The sequence below is a fragment of the Accipiter gentilis genome, chromosome 10, assembly GCF_929443795.1.
Source record: "Accipiter gentilis chromosome 10, bAccGen1.1, whole genome shotgun sequence".
Taxonomy (NCBI): Eukaryota; Metazoa; Chordata; class Aves; order Accipitriformes; family Accipitridae; genus Astur; species Astur gentilis.
This window is the reverse complement of record NC_064889.1, coordinates 24,557,095-24,576,251: the sequence shown is the minus strand read 5'-3', so window position 1 is coordinate 24,576,251 and position 19,157 is coordinate 24,557,095. Positions and strand designations below refer to the sequence as shown.

The 19,157-nt window shown below is 39.5% G+C and overlaps 1 protein-coding gene across 5 annotated transcripts in view; it reads right to left on the bottom strand.

Annotated features, from left to right (window-relative positions):
* The window catches only part of MAP2K5 (mitogen-activated protein kinase kinase 5), a 141,434-nt gene that overhangs the window by 19,897 nt on the left and 102,380 nt on the right, over window positions 1-19,157 (bottom strand). For all 5 annotated transcript variants that reach the window (XM_049812260.1, XM_049812262.1, XM_049812261.1 and 2 more), the window contains 2 exons: window positions 6,970-7,031; window positions 4,583-4,628 (listed from right to left, as the gene is read on the bottom strand). In XM_049812260.1, the coding sequence (XP_049668217.1) occupies window positions 4,583-4,628; window positions 6,970-7,031 (108 nt within the window). The remainder of the gene's footprint in view (window positions 1-4,582; window positions 4,629-6,969; window positions 7,032-19,157) is intronic.

Genomic DNA, 19,157 nt, shown 5'->3' with positions numbered 1-19,157 from the left:
GCCCGGTCTAAACGCTATTCCTGAAATGGAAAGAATGCATTCCTATGCTGAATGCATAGGAATGGGAAATTTCAAAACTGCACTAGGCATTAAAATAAAAAAAAACAACCAGAGAACAACATGGTTTCCAGCAGCTCAGTGGTTTTGACATGGATGATGTACAATTTATCATACAATCTTCTAAATTAATAAAACACCAACATAAAAAGCATCAGTTATTTAAACTTAAAAAAGGAGAAAAGCTAGTAGTTTTATTTAAAATTGGGAGACTTGAACAAAAATTGTTAGATCTGTGCAAAAGTAATCAAGTGCAGAAGGTGACTGTATCCTTGGCCAAAAGCATGGCCTCTCCCTGCCCAATACTTTCCTTGAGAAATCCAAGCAGCATCCTAAAAACTGTACTTTTATGCATCCTTGGGAAAGCATAAAGGAATAACTGCTACGTGCTTCACATTTGGTATTTCAAATACAATTTCTTTAAGTAAATCGCTTTCGTTTAAATAGCCTTACGTAGCATGGTAGAGTTCAATGCTGTATTAACAAAAAACTCAACAAGAGACTTCAACAATTCTGCTGGTTTTCTGAAAAGCGCATACAATCTGCAAAATGAAAAGGCCAAGATTCCAGCTAAAGAAGAGATTTTAAACAATTACCAAAGCAGGATCGTGATATCATAAAGGCAATTTCTGCGCTAGCTTGTTTTCTGAAACTCTCTTTGCCTCTGAACAGCTAGAACAGATAATAACTATTAGTAAATCAAACTCCTGCAATATCCAGCTGTGTCTCACACATTTACATACAGATAGAATGGGTATATGTTTTTAATATGTATGCGATACGTACTTTTACCACAGCTGAAGTGCATGCTACAAAGGAGGAGGAGAATGGGAATGGAATCAGCATGAGATAATAAAGTGGCCTAGATAAAGTATTAGCCAGCGATTGATCTCAAACAGGGGATGTTGCTTCTCTCTGACCTGATTACTTACTATGCATAGATTCCATTAAATAGAGCTTAGAATGGAAAGCTTCTGAAAAATACCGTAAATACAGTCAGATCTACAGCTTCCTGAGCCAAACCAGCCTGTGGATGCCTACCCATACACTCAGCACGAGTAGGAACTTAAACCTTACCCGTACAGCCACAACACAACTGCTAAATATACATGCATGTCTGCATGTCCCTGGGAGCCAGGCTTGTGATGCCAGAAAACTCCATGTTTTAGATGAAAACAGGGAGTTCACGGGGGGAAAAAAAAAAAAAATCTTTATACAGAAGAATTGTTGAGATTTTCCTTTTCTTGTTGGAAGAGGGGAGAGGAGAGACAGAGGAATATGCTAAGATGTTGTACAGTCTTCCCTGTGCTGAAACAGAAGTATGTTCAATTTAATTGACTGTACACCCTTCTCTTCTTAAGAGGGAACAAACTGGAGACAAAAGAGCAGACACTGTAAGCACAAGGTTCAGAATAACCACTGGTGAATTATAAAGACTGTTCCTTTCCTTGGATGGACAATTTTCCCATTGCTTGCTGAAATTACTTTTTTTTTCACTCCTGTGGAACAAGTCTGTTAATTTGAAAATACTTTGAAACAATTAAATCAATGATTATGTATACAGAGAACAACTGATGTATCTTGTTTTGTGGATGGGTATATGGAAGAAAGGGCATAGTGAGTGAGGGTAAATACAGGAACCTGATTTATGCCAGCTATTATGGAAATTCAGTGTTCGCTTGCACAAGAATATCTATGGTACTAAAAAGCCTGACTTTATATAGGAATTTCATACAGCCTTGGCTTTGGCCCTATTTTCTGACAAAATGTGCATAGTGACTTCTATAAAAAAGGGCTTCCTAACATGATAGACAGGGTAAATCCATCCCTGATGTAACCCCGTGACTTCACTGGAGTTGCCAATCTGGCACTCCAGGTATTGTTAGTCGGCTCTTAAAGTGCATTTAACAATTCACCGATTATCAGGAGAGTAGAAAAAGATTGATGTTCTGCTCCCTTCATTTTGCTTTCAGTCTTTAATTATACTAAATTGGTTACAAAATAGTGACTTCCAGTACAGTTAATGTCCATAGGGGAGAAAGCCCGCACTCCACTGTTTTGTCTGAAGCTAACAATGATTATGCGTTATACCTTTCATCCTTGCTAGTACATTTCTTCTAAATAAAAAACCCAAAACCAAACCCAATGAACAAGGTGAAATCCTGCTCTCATTTAACTCAATAGTAAGCTGACCTTGACAAGTCCAGGATTTCACTGATAGTATCTGCATCACTCTCCCCATTCCGATAGTTAACAGGGAGATATCCATCAGAATTACAACAGAGGTTTCAGAAACAGATGATGTAGAATTAGGATATTGTGGTGAGCAATTCTAGAATTCAGAGGACGTATAACAGCTTCTGTTCTGGCCCTGTTTTCCAACAAAGTATGGTAATTTATACACACATATGTATATGTATGTACAGATAAGCTGTGTGTATATAGACATATTATGCTAATGTATGTATGCATATGAGTTTTATAAATAAAGTGTTCCTTGACAAGACTGGGTAAGTGCAAGAATGTAAAGGGCTTGACTGGCGAGCAACCACTGAGCTAATAGTGAGTCTGTTACAGAAAAGCACAGGGTGCTCTGGTCCCATCGGGCTGGGGGACGGAATTTAGGGCAGCTTATGAGGGTCAGCCACATTGCAGGCAAGGACTGGGTCACTTCTTGATTTCAGCAGCCATCTACCTCATGCTTTAGTACTTGTTGTTGCAAGTTCATTTATAATTGAATAGAAAGTAGCATGAGGGGAAAAATGCATTAAACAAAAGATTTTGTTTAAAAAAGTAGGAAGGCTTTTTTTTTTTTTTTCCTGTGCTGCTATAATTTTAAAATTATTTTACAAAATACCTCCTTAAAAGGAGACTAGCACACTCCAGGGCATGTAGTTGTAAAGATAAATCTGTGCACTTCCCTGGTACTGCAGGCACTCACCCTTTGGCCTCATTTTTATGACTGTACACCCTGGAGTGGTGTTATTGCTTACAAACATACATATATACTTATGGGGGTATGTGCAATCTGCAGATGTTTTATTTATAAGTGGCAGGCCTATTGCATCACTGAAACATGCATTTACAAACAGATATAGGTTTTATGAAACCCTATTCCGTTGTTTTAATAGCTAAGCTATCCAGCCATAGCATAATAGTGCACAAGGTAAATGTGTCTACATCTCTAGAACCTGTTCCAAGTTTTCTCAGATGTGACTAACTGCAAGAATTTTCCAACCATCAAAAGTTAATAAAAAAGACAAAATAAGGCAGTGTAAACCTTTCATATGAAACACACAACACCACAAAGTGGAGGGGCTCTGATAAACTTTAAGGCCTCATTTTACCAAGATATTTAAGCAGGTGCCTTACTTCAAATGTAGATCTATTGAAGTTAATATCCTTAAAATTAGATTCACAGTTAAATACTTTACTAACCAGGATCTAAATTGAGACTAGTCTGGATTGTGAGATACCTGCCCCAGGGCACCTTCAGAGATTAGCCTTTAACTAGAGAATAGCTGCAATAGAAATACTTGTTTATGCTACTTGCAGTTTGCAGCATGTAAGCAAGAAATGAGACGATGCAAACGTCCTTACCTTGTTAAAATTATTCCTAGATATTTAATGCACAGAAAATAAATTATGATGATTTTAAGGAAGCCTCCAAGTTACAGGAAACACAGCATATAAAGAAAAGCAATGAAACATTTAAAAATCAAAGATATTTGATGTGAGTCAGAGGGGACTACAACTCTTATCTACCATATAAGTTACTGTAAATATTTGTAATAATTGTTTGAGATAGTATTTTTCTAGCTGCTTAAAAACAGTCAAAACAGCACTCTGCAGTAAATGCACAGACACAAGGGACCAGCTTGAGAGCAGGTACCCTATTACTGCCTTACTGAAAAAATGACAATTGCAAGGAAAAGAAGTGGTCTCTGAGCTCAGATTCCAACACTGAGAGCCCTTCTATGGATAGACGAAAGCTACATATTAACCCAATCTTCTGTAGCCAATCTAATTTCATTTGACATGAATACAAGTGAAAACAGTGGCTCCTGCATTTCATTAAAAATACACTATTTTGACCATATCCTCTGTTTTCAATCTTCCGATTTTGAAAGGTTAAGACTGGCAAATGACGACAAAGAGAGACCTACATTAAGCTGTAATCCCTGGACATACAAACTGAAAAAACTGTGTATTAAGCATCAAAATGGTTTTGATTGAAACCTGATACTGGCTGTGGAAGTTCTGTATTAATTCCCCAATTTACAAGTGAAGTTTTGGGCACGATGAAGGTAACAGCAAAATACCCATCAACTTCAGCGGAATCGTAATTCCACCTTTAGTTTGTGTGTTCTCTGTAAATATGTAATTGCTGCACAAGCCAGAAAGAGTTTAGATTTAAATTTGTACATACTGAAAAATGTAGGAAAAAATGGATACACTTCTATATACATAAATATAAAGTATTCACAGATAAATACATACGGAGGGGCTGTGAAGTTTCACTTACCATTAAATCTTCAGGTGCTGGCCTTTCCTTTGGTTGCTTTTTCATGCTATGTGTCATAAAATAAAACGTTCACATATAAACAACTGCTTATTTATTCTACCTGCTTAAATACTGAAAATGCCCTCTTTTGACACAGAGTTTCTTAACTGTATCATATGTCAATGGAAGACAAGGCTCCCAACAGTCACCAAAATGTTAATGGATTTCTTCCTTCCCTCCCATCCCTTCCCTTACGGGACGTAGTGGTCTACACTGTTTGTAACCATGGAAGTGCATAAACAGAGAGATCACTGAAAACCAGTCAGCTCAGAAGGCACAGTAAGTTGATTCTCATTTTGCTAGGGATTATTACATAGCTCGACATAAAGTATTATACAAACAGGTGGGAAATTTAACTCTAACACTAAACAGCTTCAGGAGAACGCACAATACCCTGGGGTTTCTACCTTAATTTTTCCACATTTATTTCCATTACACTGCAGGGTGATAGTTCATTACACAGCATTAACCTGTTTATAAGATCATGTTTCTCATCCAAATAGTCCTAGTTTTCTGTGCAACAGGTGCAATTAGCTATTGAAGGCTGTGCTTAGCTGCATGAAGGAACACAATAACATGGCACAGAGGTGACCATCAGGAGCTGCCTACTGACTAATTGGATTACATCCAAACAGCCAGCATTGGCGTAATTGGCATAAAGTCATAAAGTCTGATATGCCGTTCACTTGACATCTCTAATACTCAGAAGGAATCGATTGCTTAAATAGTATATAGTTTCTTCTTAGTTGCTTTTTTTAAACAGTAGTGCCTCCCACTAAAAAGTACAGCCAATATAGCACTATATCTAAAATACCAGATGATCTGTGCTGTAAATTGGAAGTATTAACGATACAATTTACCTTCCCTACAAATAACTACAAGCATCAAATAATACAGGCATTAGCAAGTAATGCAAGCTGTCTGACGAGTAGGTTGGTAGCAGTTCTAATCTGACAGTCCAAAGTAGCTGCATCCCCAGGGAAAATAAGGCTATTAGCCACCATCAGTTATGCTTCAGTTTGACATCTGTGGAAATTTTAACACAGGTTATCCCTCCCTCTACCTCAATGAGAATTTTTTTAAAACAGTCTGTCATCAATTTTTTTGCAAGGATAAAAAGTGTAGACCTCCACACGCATCAGTTAGTTGCGCTGCAGAATCCTCCAAATAGCGGTGCTCTTTGTAAACTGAAACTATTCAAAACGGAGGCCTGTGTTACACAAACTTTAATTATTTAGTTACTTTAATTAACTGATAATCAGACTGCTTTTTGTGCCTGTATTATTTGTTACATACTATGTCAGTCCTGAGAGGTACTTTCTCCTACTTTATGTATTCAAAATTCAATTTTATTAGGCGACTTTTGCTGCAGTGGTCCTGGCATACATTACAGAACCTGAAAGCGCTGTGAAGCCTGACCTATGGATCTGCGTGGGGCCGAGGACTTCGAGGAGGATGCATCCCTGAAGCAGGATTCCCTCTCGGCCACACGGCTGCAGCTTGTAGTAGCACACACTGAGATGGCTCCATCTGATTTAGCACAGCTGAGCATCCAGCTCTGGAAGTGCATGTTTGCAGAAGGGATGTTTCTCCATCAAACACACTGTAATTTTGCAGAATTCAAGCTTATTTCTTCTGCCATACATAAATGGCTGACCCTGGTTTTTTGTTTTTGTTTTTGTTTTTTTTTTGAGGGGTGGGAGGGATGCAACAGTTAAAAAAAAAAGATTTTTCCCTTCACTTTGTTTCTTTAGGATAGCTTACCCTCAAGATTTCTATTCTCTAGTCACTCAAGAACGGTACTTTTTAGTCTACAAATTCCTTCTCTCTCCAATCCTCCTTTAATTTAAAAGGTTTTCAATGAACTATTCAGTTTTAAGGAAAGAAAATATACCCAGTGGTGTGTTTTAAAATACGACTCTCAGTAAAAATTACTTACTGAAAAGCCAATGAATTAATCAAGGCTGCTTGCCTTTTTAAATATTGAGGCAATTTTATAAGTAATATTTTAAAAAGCCCTGAACAATATTATACACATGAGTCTTTGTGGCCTATTTACCCCCAGATGAATTCTTGGGAGTCTCAGTGCACAAGACTGCACCCACATTCAGGGCAGGTTTATTAAAACAGGAAAAACCCTTGTAAGTACTTTTACGACCCTTTGTGTAAATAACGTTTACATAATTTAAACAGTTTGCTTAGCTTTGCTGCCCCATCTGCCCAAGGCCCCCAAGTCCCTCTTCTCCCAGAAAGGATGCAAGGAAAGCCATAAGGTCTCACAGAGCTGCAGAGTTAATGGCATGTATCATTTACATTGAGGGCATGGCATGTTTGCAAACTGAGCTTACCATTGAGTGATGAAGTGTACAAATGGCTCAGAGAACTCCCCGGCTGGAAGGACGGGCGATTCCTGGGATTGGATTGAAACAAGAAGCAGAGTCAGAAGGAGAGAAGATAATTTTTTTTATAAGGAGAGTAATATAACAGCAACAACAAAACAAATGGGAAAAAAGGAAAAAAAGGCAAGGAAATGACAAAGCCCCCTTTTCACACAGAGAATTTGAGGGAGAAAGGTACAAATTCTTCTGAGAATGTGTTATAAAACACTGAATTTCAACTAATGAGTATTACACAATGGGTAAAAACATGTGGAAAGACACTGAGGGGAGGTGAAAAAAGGACAATGATAGCCACAGGGTAAAAAGGAAGGTAGGGAAAGTGTAAATGAGAAATTAATGATTATTTAAGTAACACACAAATGGTCTTGTAATTAACAAAGAGCTGTGAAATTATTCTTGTGTTGACCTTTGTTTCTTTCACTTGCATTTGCTATTTATTTACACTCATGTTTATTTACACTTATTCATTTTAGAGGCTGTCCTCATATGTTGTCTGTTCCAGATTTAAAAGGCGAAAGAATTTTTAAGAGGAAAAAAATGCAGGATTTACCAGTCTAGTGGTAGCAAATACCACCCAATATTTATGAAAGAAAAAAAATAATTAAGAGCACAAGAAAAAAAAATACAAACAGGGAACAAACAACATCACCATTTGCAAGGAAGGGCTTTACGAATTTAGGAGTTTTTCCAAGAATGACAGAGAGCTCCACTGTGTTTATAGTGTAACAGCTCAGGATGTAATGAAATTACACTGCAGAGTACTTTAACAGTGTCATCTCATTAGACCTACAGTTGGAACAAGAGAGCCACATAAAACAGGCAGCTGCAAATGACTCCATTCTCATCTATTCTCATTTGCTATTAAAAATACCTTTCGGCGGCTTTTTTCCTCCCTGACATCCCTACACAAAGTACCCTGCAAAGTATGATACATGCACCTATTTAAATTAACAAAGGAATGACTTATTTTAATCTCACTGTGCTTTGGAGTGCTTTGGCCATTTGGATGAGCAATATATCATTACATACAACCTTCCAGCGCTGCAGGCAAGAAACTCAGAGCGTGCAGCATTTGGTGGGAGCCAAACAATTTCTCTAGCACACAACTGTGTCAAATGCATGCATGTATTCATTATTGAGAATGCGAGGAAATAGCTTTGATGTAGTGGAAAAAAGAAGATGATAAAAGCACCTCTGCAATGTGTGTGCCATTATCAATGGTGGCAGATAGACACAACTGCAGAGCCTCCTATGTGATTAGTAAATATACATATAATTGCTGTGGCCAATTATCAGAAAAATGAGATCGGTAATTACAAGACAGAAAATTAACTAGAACTCTTATTAAGGCTTTGTTTCCAATTCCAACAATTGGAAACTGCTGGAAAATACAATTAAATCAAAAGTAACTGAAGAGTAAAAGGAGAAGCCAAAATTGCTTTACAATTTTCAAAGACTTCTATTAAATACAAGGAGCGTTTGATATAACATGCCCAAATTCTCTTTGAACTTAGACCGGGTGAGGGAGAGGTTATTGTTTCTAAACTTATAAATGACATCAATATAGGAAGGTTTCCACCGGAGAGTGGAAGGAACACAAGGAAATAAGCAGTGCAATTAAACTTTCTCCACTTCAAAGAACTGCGCATGAAAATTACTCGTATTAATACAGAAAATGCAGAGCAAAGTGTCAGGCTTGCTTATAACAGCGTGGAGCCTAGCAGGTTTTACCTCTCCCCAACATTATCTCTTGTCTGGCAGAGCCTTCCTGGGCTTGCACCTTGAGGGGCAAAAGCCACTTTCCCAGGTGGGACAGACTCAAAGCAGAACGGGTAGGAAATGAACTTACCATCACCATCTTCCAGTATGAAAAGGGTGGCTACAAAGAAGATGGAGACTCCCTTCTTACAAGGAGTCACATGGAAAAGACGAGGGGTAATGGGTACAAGTTACTCCTGGGTAGATTCTGACTGGACACAAGAGGAAAATTTTCCCAGTGTGAACAATCACCCATTGGAACAATCTCCCCAGGGGAGTGGTGGATTCCCCAACATTGGACACTTTTAAGATTCGGCTAGACAGCATGCCAGGCCATCTTGCCTAGACCGTGCTTTTGCCAAGAAAAACTGGACCAGACGACCCTTGAGGTCCCTTCCAACCTGGTATTCTACAATTCTATGAAATACCCTGGGCACATATTACAGACCATTTTGAAAACTACAGGGCAAAGCTATCAGAGCCCACTCCCCAGGGAACTGACTCTGCCCAGGAATCTACCCCCGCTGTTTGTTCTAAGTAAAATGCAAGTGAGGAGCTTGTTACAAACGTCCCCGTAATGGGGCTGCCAGCTCGGATCAGTCCATGCTGAGGAACAGAATAGGCATACGGCACTTCACACTAATTTGGTAGGTGATAATTTCTGCAATCACAAAGATATGACGGACCCATAATAGAGTGAAACTTCATTATGAGAGCGGAGAAGAAGCTGATGAACCGCCCTGAAGCCACCAGCATTTCCCTTTGGCTATCCCAAGCTAAGCTGGCATGAGGGTTCATGCAAGCAAGGGAAGAAGTTGCTCCAACGGCAGTATTATCGCCTTGACCACGCAGCTCCTGTACGGAGTCACAGCCAGGAGACAAGGTGCTCCTGCACAAGCATGCAAGAAAATTTCGCCTGGATAAAAGCAAACGTTTTTGGGTTTGGGTTTTTTTTGGCACATTTTTCTGTACAATGCAGGTATTTCAACCCCATCCAGGCCTACTCTTTTCTGCTGTAGACCTGTCAGTCATGGCCATGCCTTGGTTGCTTTGCTCTGAGGAGCTCAGGAAAAGACTGTGGGTGGGTGGAGATGAACACCAACTGGATCTCAGTATGAAAACTAGATGCTTTAATGCAGTCTTCCCAAGGAGTTTAGAGTGGATGCCCACAAATTTATTGGCTATTTGCCTGACAAATTGAAAGCCTTTTGGGAGAGTGCATCAATCTCAAGGAAGTACTTGCTGGCAAGTGTGTTTCAGGGCAAAAAGGTCAGTGCAGACAAAAAGCTTAATCTCACTCCTGTACCCATGAGCCAATTGTTGCTTTACAGCAGAAGTAAGATAAAGGAGGAGGCGGCAGATTTTGATTTTAGCTGAACCAGGAAAGTACAGACCCTTAACTGCTTCCAAAGGTGAACTCAAATGCTGCATTTTACCTTGGAAGGAGAAAACATCCATTCAGTATCTGCCCAGGGATACCAACAACCAAAATATTTCAATTTCTGATATTGCTTTATAAAAGACCATTTGAGTAGTTGAAAGGTGAGATTATTTTGTAGTTAGAGCTATTTCTAATGAGAGAAAGTGCTGCTATTGCCACCTCTGTAATTTGAGCAATCACTATCGGGCAAAAATTTCCAAAACTATACAAAGTAAATACATCCTATATTGTATCCTAAAGTTCCCCAGACCTTGGCTGACACTCAAAGAGATGGGAATATGAGGAAATAAAGCAAAGCTACACATGTCTCTATCAAATCTATGCCGTCTGTGTGATGCAATATAGTCACATTTGATGTAACCATAGGGAACAGTCCAGCTGCACTCTGATGGCCTGCCGTATTTTACCCACCTGCACAATGAAATCATACTATAGAGGCAAAAAAGTAGAAAACCTAGATTTTAAAGGAGTGGGTAATAGGTATACTCATTTAAAACTGGGAAATGGTTCTTTCATCTTTGTTAAATGCCGTACCTTTTAACCAATATCATGAAGACCTATATATTGGGGATGCTGCTAAAATGGCAGTAAAGACACAAATGGTTGTAAGGGTCAAGGTACCATTGGCCTTTTATATCCCCAGGCAGCTTATTCCCAAGACTGGCTATTACCCTAAGCATCCAAGCAACACTTCCATAACTGGGATCTGCTGCAGGAGAAGACAAGATCAGCCTCTGATTTCTCAAAACCAGCCGAACTGTGCACACACAGTGAGAACGGGGAAGGGGAATAGGAAAAAAGTTTGAGTGATGCCTTTGCCTTGTGAATAATGAACAGTTCAAGAAGGTCAACCCATTACAACTGAAACCGTTTAATTATTAATTATGCACAATCTATGAGCAAAAGGACAAGTTCAGAATGTTTAATGTGTGGTAACTCCGACTGGACCCTCTCTTGGCATTTTGTTATTAGCACTTGTCAGCAAGGTGCTCAGGCATAAAGAAAAAAGCACAGCAGCAGAAAATCTGAGCTAGCAGGAGGAGGGAGGGCTTTAAACTTCAAACACTGCTCCTAATATTTAATTTATAGAGTGCCAAGGCTCTGGTATAAACCTTATTGACTTCCATGGAGTTAGGGCAAGTCACATTATCTAAATGAAGACCTGAGAACGAGAATACTGAGAAAATCCCTCCAAAAGCCCTCTCTTTTGAAGGGAGTGATAACATTACTATCTGTATCTTCTTTTTTTTCAGAGGTCTGAACAGAGGAAGAGTGAACCACCTAACACTGTGTCCAGAAGTCAACCAAACCTTTGCACGGATGCAATAAGAACTTGAATTACAAGTCTGAGTGTTATCCTCACCTACTTCTCAAACCTATTATTCAAAATATCTCCTGATCTGTTTGCTCTCACTAAGCAGAGCAGTAGCAGAGACGCTAACTGAGGCTCAGGAAATAAATAATGACCAGCAAACCCACAAATAAATATGGATAAGGCACCTTTCCCCTCTTTTCTGTCCAGTTTGGAGGTTTGCCTGGACAAACTCAAGAAGCAAATCCAACAGATACAGCTCCGAGTTCCTTATTTTCTTTGGAAACACTCATGTCAATGAAATTTGGCAGTAGTTCTTGACTGGTAATATACACCAAAAGCATCCCATGCTTTACACACCTTCAGAGGCCTTACCCCAACAGACAATTTCCTGAGAGTGAAATATTTTCTCAAAGCAACTGGAAGTCTGAGATTTATCACATCCTTTCTGAAGGAAGAGAAAGCCCACAATCTCCCTATAACAGGAAAACAGCAAATACAGCTTTCCACTTAAAACCTTCAAGAAGGTGATGGCAAAGCCCCCAACTACATGTTAAGATCAAACCTGTATCCCTCCTACCTCCTTCTTCGGGGGCCAGCCTGACGGACAGCCATGGTGCAGAACAATGGCAGCCTGTCATCAACATGTCCCCAGAAGAAAGCCAGGCTGCAGAGCCATGCAGGCTTGAAGACAAGCTCAGCTATACTTCGTGGGCAGCAGAGGTTGGTATTCCCCATGAATCTCCACGCTTGGTACAAATAGGTTTTACTCCCTCTTCTCATCTGCTAACTCCTCTCTGTGAAGGGTTAAATTTTCCATTCCCCACAGCTACTGCTATTTTGCAATACTCTCTCCTCAGTGTGAACGCCTGTGCAGAAGGAAATGCCATGGTCCTATGGCTCTATGGCCACAAGAGGGAAGTTAGCAGAACCCAGCAAACCAAACTTCAGTTCCTCTCTCCTCTGGGTTTCCCCAGCACACCCTGTCTTTGAAATTATCATCTCCTCTGGGCAGATACTCCTATTCTGCAACTTGTCCATTGATGCTGAAATGGCAGCATTTATTAAATACCGTGTGTTCTTTATAAAGTGTTTCTGGCTTATCACTTCAGCCTAAAAAATCTCTAGGATTAAAGAATTTTTATGCACCCCAGCTTCTCTTTTACTAAAGCTTTCAAAGAATACGCATATTTTTATACAGTAGTGGCATTTTACTTTGTGGCCAAATAGTGATTTTTTTCAGACAAACTTAAGTTTTAGATGCACCAGAAATGCTGCCAGGTGCAATTACATGTAACAAATGCACTGCAGTTACTGAGCTGTTTCAACGGGACCAGCAAATTACAGTATTGTATATGTTCAGATTTACTCTTACAAGGACAACTTTCTTTCACAACATTCCTAAAAAAAAAAAAAGGGAGGAAAAAAATCCATTTCTGACTTTCTAACCAATCTACTTCAAAAGCCTTGCACAAACCTAATGGCAGGTGATTTCCTACCAGTAACAAGTTTGCAGAAGACAGCGATGTCTGGAGGTGGCTCAGAGGCCCAGACTTGAAAGCGTTTCTGGATTGTCCCCGTTATACTCCCACCCCCAGCAGGAAGGTGAAAGATGATTACATCTCTGCACCAGGTCGCTTCTTGCTCTTTTCTTAGTAGCAGATGCCAAACGTGACAAATTATACGTGGGGGCATTTTGGTGTGAAGTTTCGTCTGCTGGGATTGGAGTGTCAGCAGTAAACTCATTTATTTCCAGATCTCTAGCTGGACGGGAAGCAAGGTTGAAAGGCCAGTGTTTTATCCACCAAAACACTCAGCCTACCTTTAACACCTCAAATCACGTGAGAACCAGCTATTCTCTCAGCAGCGCTACCTGCTCCCCAAGTTGTTGAAACCACCATGTATGCGTAACCTACATTCGTACCAAAGGCACGCAGACATTTCTGGTTAAATAAGTTAGTGGATACTTGGGGCTATTTGATTGTCGCTTTTGCAGCATTTGCTACTGTGGGACAGTTTTCAGACCCCAGAAGAGGGAAGGAAAGAAGTGGAAGAGTGTAATTAACATCAGGAATAATCTAGAGTGTACGGCATGACATTTTCCACCTCTCGCCAAGCTTTGTACTCGTTAGTGTGGCTCTCTAAAGGGCCTTGCAGATAAGCGTACAGGTAGCTGGAAAAACAGGTTAATCCTTTAACCGTAACTGTAATTGCTTTCTCTCTAAAACAAACATAAGAATTTTTTCCTCTCATTGCTGGTCTCTTGTCGATCATAAGCTAGCAGAGCACAGCAGTGTTTTGGGTAGATACACACACATACGCACATTTCAAATAGCTAAGGCACAGCAGCATGAAACGTAGCCTCTACCTGTTCACACCAAAGGGACTCAATTGAAAAACTAAAACCATTTATTGTTCCCTTTTTCCTCTGTACACTCCCAATGCATTTTTATTGCTTTTTCATAAAACACTGCTGCAAATAATCAAGCATGACCATTGACATCCACAAGATTGAGTTTTAGGAACCATTAAATGAGCTTGCCCTCTTGGGAAGGTTCTTGCTCAGGTTGGTCTAAAGGTAATTATTCAGCAATTCCTACCTGTGGTTTTACCTTGTTCCTATACAAGTCTCTGAATCTCATACACTAGTAAGGTCACAGTTTCTGTCTCAATAAAAGTATACCCTAAAACAACTTATCCACAGGACAAATTATGGTGGGTTTGTGTACACATGTGCACACACGTGTGTACATCCTAACACTAGTTTCTCTTGCATGGAAATCTTCAAAACTCTGGAAATTTTCAGGGTTAAATATAGGTGTTCATACATTTAAATCAATACCTGAGAATCTAAAGTGAAATTCCTAATGAAAAAATAAAGTCCGGTTTCATTCTGAGCCTTTGGAGTTTTTTTACTTCATTTGTATTTATTTATTTTATTTATATTTATTTTATTTATTTATATTTATAGAAATAGTAATATGGAGCACTGATGCATAAGGTTAAGAAATTCAACACTTGAGAGGCAATGGTCTTCATTGTGTTATTTGATCAAGCTGAACATCCTGTGAATTTTTAAGGCTATGCCATAGCAATAAATAGATGGATATATTTAACCAGGTAAAAAAAGAAGGGAATAGAAACAACTATATAGGATACATGTATTAAGTGCAAGCTATTTTTTCCATGGGAAAATCTGAAAATTTATTGATGCTGAAATGCTTCATAGCTCAGCATTAACACTACACTAGCGTTAACTGATGCTGCTAAATGTTTCTAGCGTACGAATTTAAAAAGAAAAAAAAAGAGGTCTTTGATTTGTGGAGTTTGTAAAGTCCTTGAGCTAGATTAAACTGCAGTCTTGTGAGACTGAGTATCTCTGTGGGGGCACTTAACAGAAATGCTCAAGAAACTCATGGAAAGCTTCTCACTACTTACTCATGAAGCTATCAGAGTGAGGATTCATGAGTACAACTAATTAATTTTTCTTTTAAATTTCTGCCCTACTCATCAAAATAGGCAGGTTTTTCAATGCTGCCTCCTATTTGTAAAAATAGGATTTGTTCTTGAAAGTCTTCACTCCTCAAGCTTCTAATGTAATTGCAATAACAAAAACTGATGGACAAAAATAAAGTTCTTTTTCTCCCTAATTCAATACATTAAAAAAAAAAAGCCAAACCCAACACCTAAGTCACTGTTACACTGAGACAAACTATGGAAACTTTGAAACCAAAATTAATTTATTTCAGGTTATGAAGAAGAAAGGGTTAGAAACTAGAGCTGATGCTTAACTACAGAGCTTGTGACCACAACTGCTCCAGTACAGCAAAACCCAGTTTACAGCAACCACCCGAGGGGCTGGCAATAATTGCTTTCCTAGAAGGGATACTCTAACTAAATAAAGGTCAAACAAAATAGCCCTGGAGAGCTTAAGGAAAATTTAAAGGAGTTGCTTAAGTCAGAAGGACTGCCTACTGGAGGCATTCCACAGTGCAAGTTTTGTCTCTCCAACCTTCTCTGGATGCAGAGCAGAGAACTCTAAAGCCAAAAACCACGCGACTGAAAGGATGGGAAGCTGACACGCTGAAAAACACAGAGCTGTCAGGTTTGGCCTTTTGGGATATTCATACACAAACTGCAATCATCTAGGTGTTTTACTAAGTGCTGATCTGACTAGCAATCAGGAAAAATGACATTTTTAGAAGGTTTTAGAAATACTGCGTCTGGAAAACAGCTGAGGAAGTAACTAAACAGTAATTTCCTATGTAATACATTTTGACATCAAGATAACAGGGAAATAAGTAACTACAGGTTGGAAGAATCCTGAAAACAATGCCACTTCTCAACTGACTGGCAGGAACGCAAAAATACGCTATGATCAGAGCTCTGATTTTCCTGAAAACCTAACCCCCCATTTTGCTGCAGTCACAGAACCCAGTAACCCATGGCTTACCAAACTGAAAATTCAGAACACCCTCATTTACCTTTTAAATGGAAAATTTTCTAGTGCATTAAAAGGAAAATGCATAGTTATAATCAAGGCTATGGTTCTCATAATCTCTGCTTGGAAGTGGAATTTGATTTATTGAGTGACTCTTGCAGACATCAGCAAAGAGAACACTTAACTGGACCGTGTAGGTTGTCTGGGAGGTTGCTGGACATTTGGAAGCTGAGCACGGAGCAGTAAAGACTTTTTTGTCAGCTAAAAAAAAAAATAAAAATCATGGGAGGCTTTCTGAGACCATCAGCAGCAAGAAAGGTTAAAAGGCATACTGATTTTATTGCAATCTTTAGGTTTCCGAGTCAACCTACGAAGTGAAATTGGGTGGCCTGCATTTCTCCAATGCATCATTTCTGGGGTCTGCAACATTAATGGTATTATTCTGGGGGTCTGTTGTTTGCATTTCTAAATTATCATCTGGAACAGATTCTGATGACAAAAACTTTTTTTTTAAATGCACCTCGTGTTTCTGAAGCATAATCCCATTGCTGAGTAGATTGCATTGCAAATTCTTTGGCTGCATGATCATGAAACATAGGGCCACATCTAGGACACCTTCCAAGCCAGGCAATGGCTCCTGCTTCCAGCAGGACTCCATTCTCCTTCATGTTGGAGTGTTTCTGGAAAGACTGCACGCACAGCAAGCGATGCGTGTCCTTCTCAATAGGGATTCATCTGCACTGCTCTGTGCTTTCCATATAACATTTCGGTGAGTTGGAGACAAACTAAGTTGAGTGCTAGAATATTAAATTACTCTCTGCTCTCAAATAACAGCAGACTGCCTTTATTGCTGGCTGTGTTGCAGGATGAACTACATTAACAACTACTCTATCCTCATCTTTGCACCAGAAGCAGGAGTCTTATCATGGTGGGAGATGCTGCTACGATTAGGACTGTTGCTTAAATGAGCGTGTCTTATTTGTAGCTGGATCAGATTTCACTATAAGTTACCACATGTTAAAAAATAAAGGTCCTGGCAGGCATCAGTCCTATTCACACAATGCTCCTCACTAATTTTGACATTAAAAAAAATAGTCCCAGAACCAATGCCATTAAAAGCCCAATAACATAATTTAACAACAACAACAAAACGTCAGGCATAGTTTACTCTGATTTGAGAAGAACAGTGCCCAACATTTTTTGTTACAATTATCCTGCTTCTCAAATCACTTACTCATTCTGCAGAATTTCTGCAAATAAATTTAAGTCCTAGAAAATGAATAAATGGACTTTTTAAACTGCCAAAGTGACCTGCTGTGTCTCACATATTTCACTAAGAATTTAAAAACAGTTCTAAAAATCTTACTACTGCAGGACATCTAAAAACTCCCATGGACTGTTTTTATTCCATAGTGCACCACCTTAGAGAGTTTGAGAAAAGTCCATGATACCTATGTAATATAGAAGCAACCTCTTAACTAGTTCAGCCATCAATAAATCCTACAAACTAATTATTATGAATGAACAGAACATTAACTTTTGGATTCCTGCTGTGTTTTGGTGGAATGTGGAACAGTTCTACAAAACCCAATGACTATCAATATAATAAGCAACTATTATAAAGAGTCAAGGTCTCCATTTCATCATTTTAAAATCTTCTAGGTTCTCCCATATCAGGCTCTGGAGTTTTTAGCTGGCTCCGGGGGGGAAAGACTGGGGTAAGCATGCTGCAAGCAAAGACCCAATTTCAAGAAACACTCTCTTCCACAGCGCTGTTTAATCACAATTTTAGGAGCCAAGAGTCCAAACCATTGTCCGTCACACAAAAAGACACACTAAGGGACTTGAGGGGAAAAAAGATCCAGAGTTTTCAACTGCAACAACATCAGCACATTATTACTGTGGCATGAAGCTACACAGGGACCGAAGATCCTTGAGGCAGCTCGATCTCACCCTTGCAGATCTGTTCCTCCCATATCCTATGACACTATGGCTCATCCAGAAGCTTTGCCATTATGGGAGCACTGCTGTGCCCTATCTGTTTGCACGAATAGGCGAGCTACCGATCGTCACTCCTTGCTGTTCTGATCGTCATTAAGGTAGGTGGGGAATTCTGCACCAGTATCTGGGGGTTCCCATGGGGAAAGGCTGTACAGCACAGCTGCAGGGGAGAGGCTTGGCTCCCACCTCCTGTGAGTTTTAGGACCTCCTTACAGCCAAGGGGAAAATTTGACCCAAAATAATCAGTCTTACAACACTAAGCATTTCTAATCCTTAATATTCATGGTAGCAACAACAGCTGTACAGTACCAGAGAGTAAAGAGCCTTTCCCTCTCAAAAGGTCCTTGTGTAGAAGGAAGAGTGCATTATTAGCCAAATAAGCAGGTCCCTCTGTTATTCCCCAGGAGGCACATCTTACAGAAGACAAAGTGAGGAGGAAAAAAACATAGTCACAAGTTAAACACATTTTGCTTTGAGGTCTTTGTACACAGGACAGGGCTGGGGGTGGCAGGAGGATCTGTTAAAGTCAATGCTACCCATCAGCTAGAACAGAATAAGCCTTAATATAAATGTCCTCCAAGAGACCGTCATGCCAAGAATTTGCACTTCCAGGTGTGGCAGCCACTATCTAAACGCTATATATCTTATTAAATGACCCCCTAACAATACACACGTACCGAGCAAATAACACTACAGAGCCAATCCATTTTCCTCTTCTCCCGAGGCTCTAAATGTTATGGCATGCAACTTCCATTTAGACATCAAGCGTGTTGCAAAACAAAGCGAGTTGCACTTAAAGAACTTTCAGCTGAGCTATGCTCTGTAACCTGAAGTCTTAACGTGCCCACAAGCACAGTGCGCTCTGAACCACCACCTCAGGTGAATGAGAGCTCCATGGCATCCTGCAGAACATAAAGTGAGTTAAAACAAGTAAATAACAAAATGCTAATGTTAAAGCTAGCTCAGCACTCAGATGTTTACAGTCTGTACAAAGTTCCTTGGTTAAAGTTTTTGTAAGATGACGAGCAATTCTGATCTTGAGGAAAATATGTGAAAGCTGCAAGAAGGTCTACCATAATCTGCAGATCTTTAGGGCTGTGTTTTAGAACAGTGAGCTTAGATTTAGGCACTGGTACCAGCCTATTTAGAGGTAATTTGTCAAGCAGTAGCAAAACACTGTATAA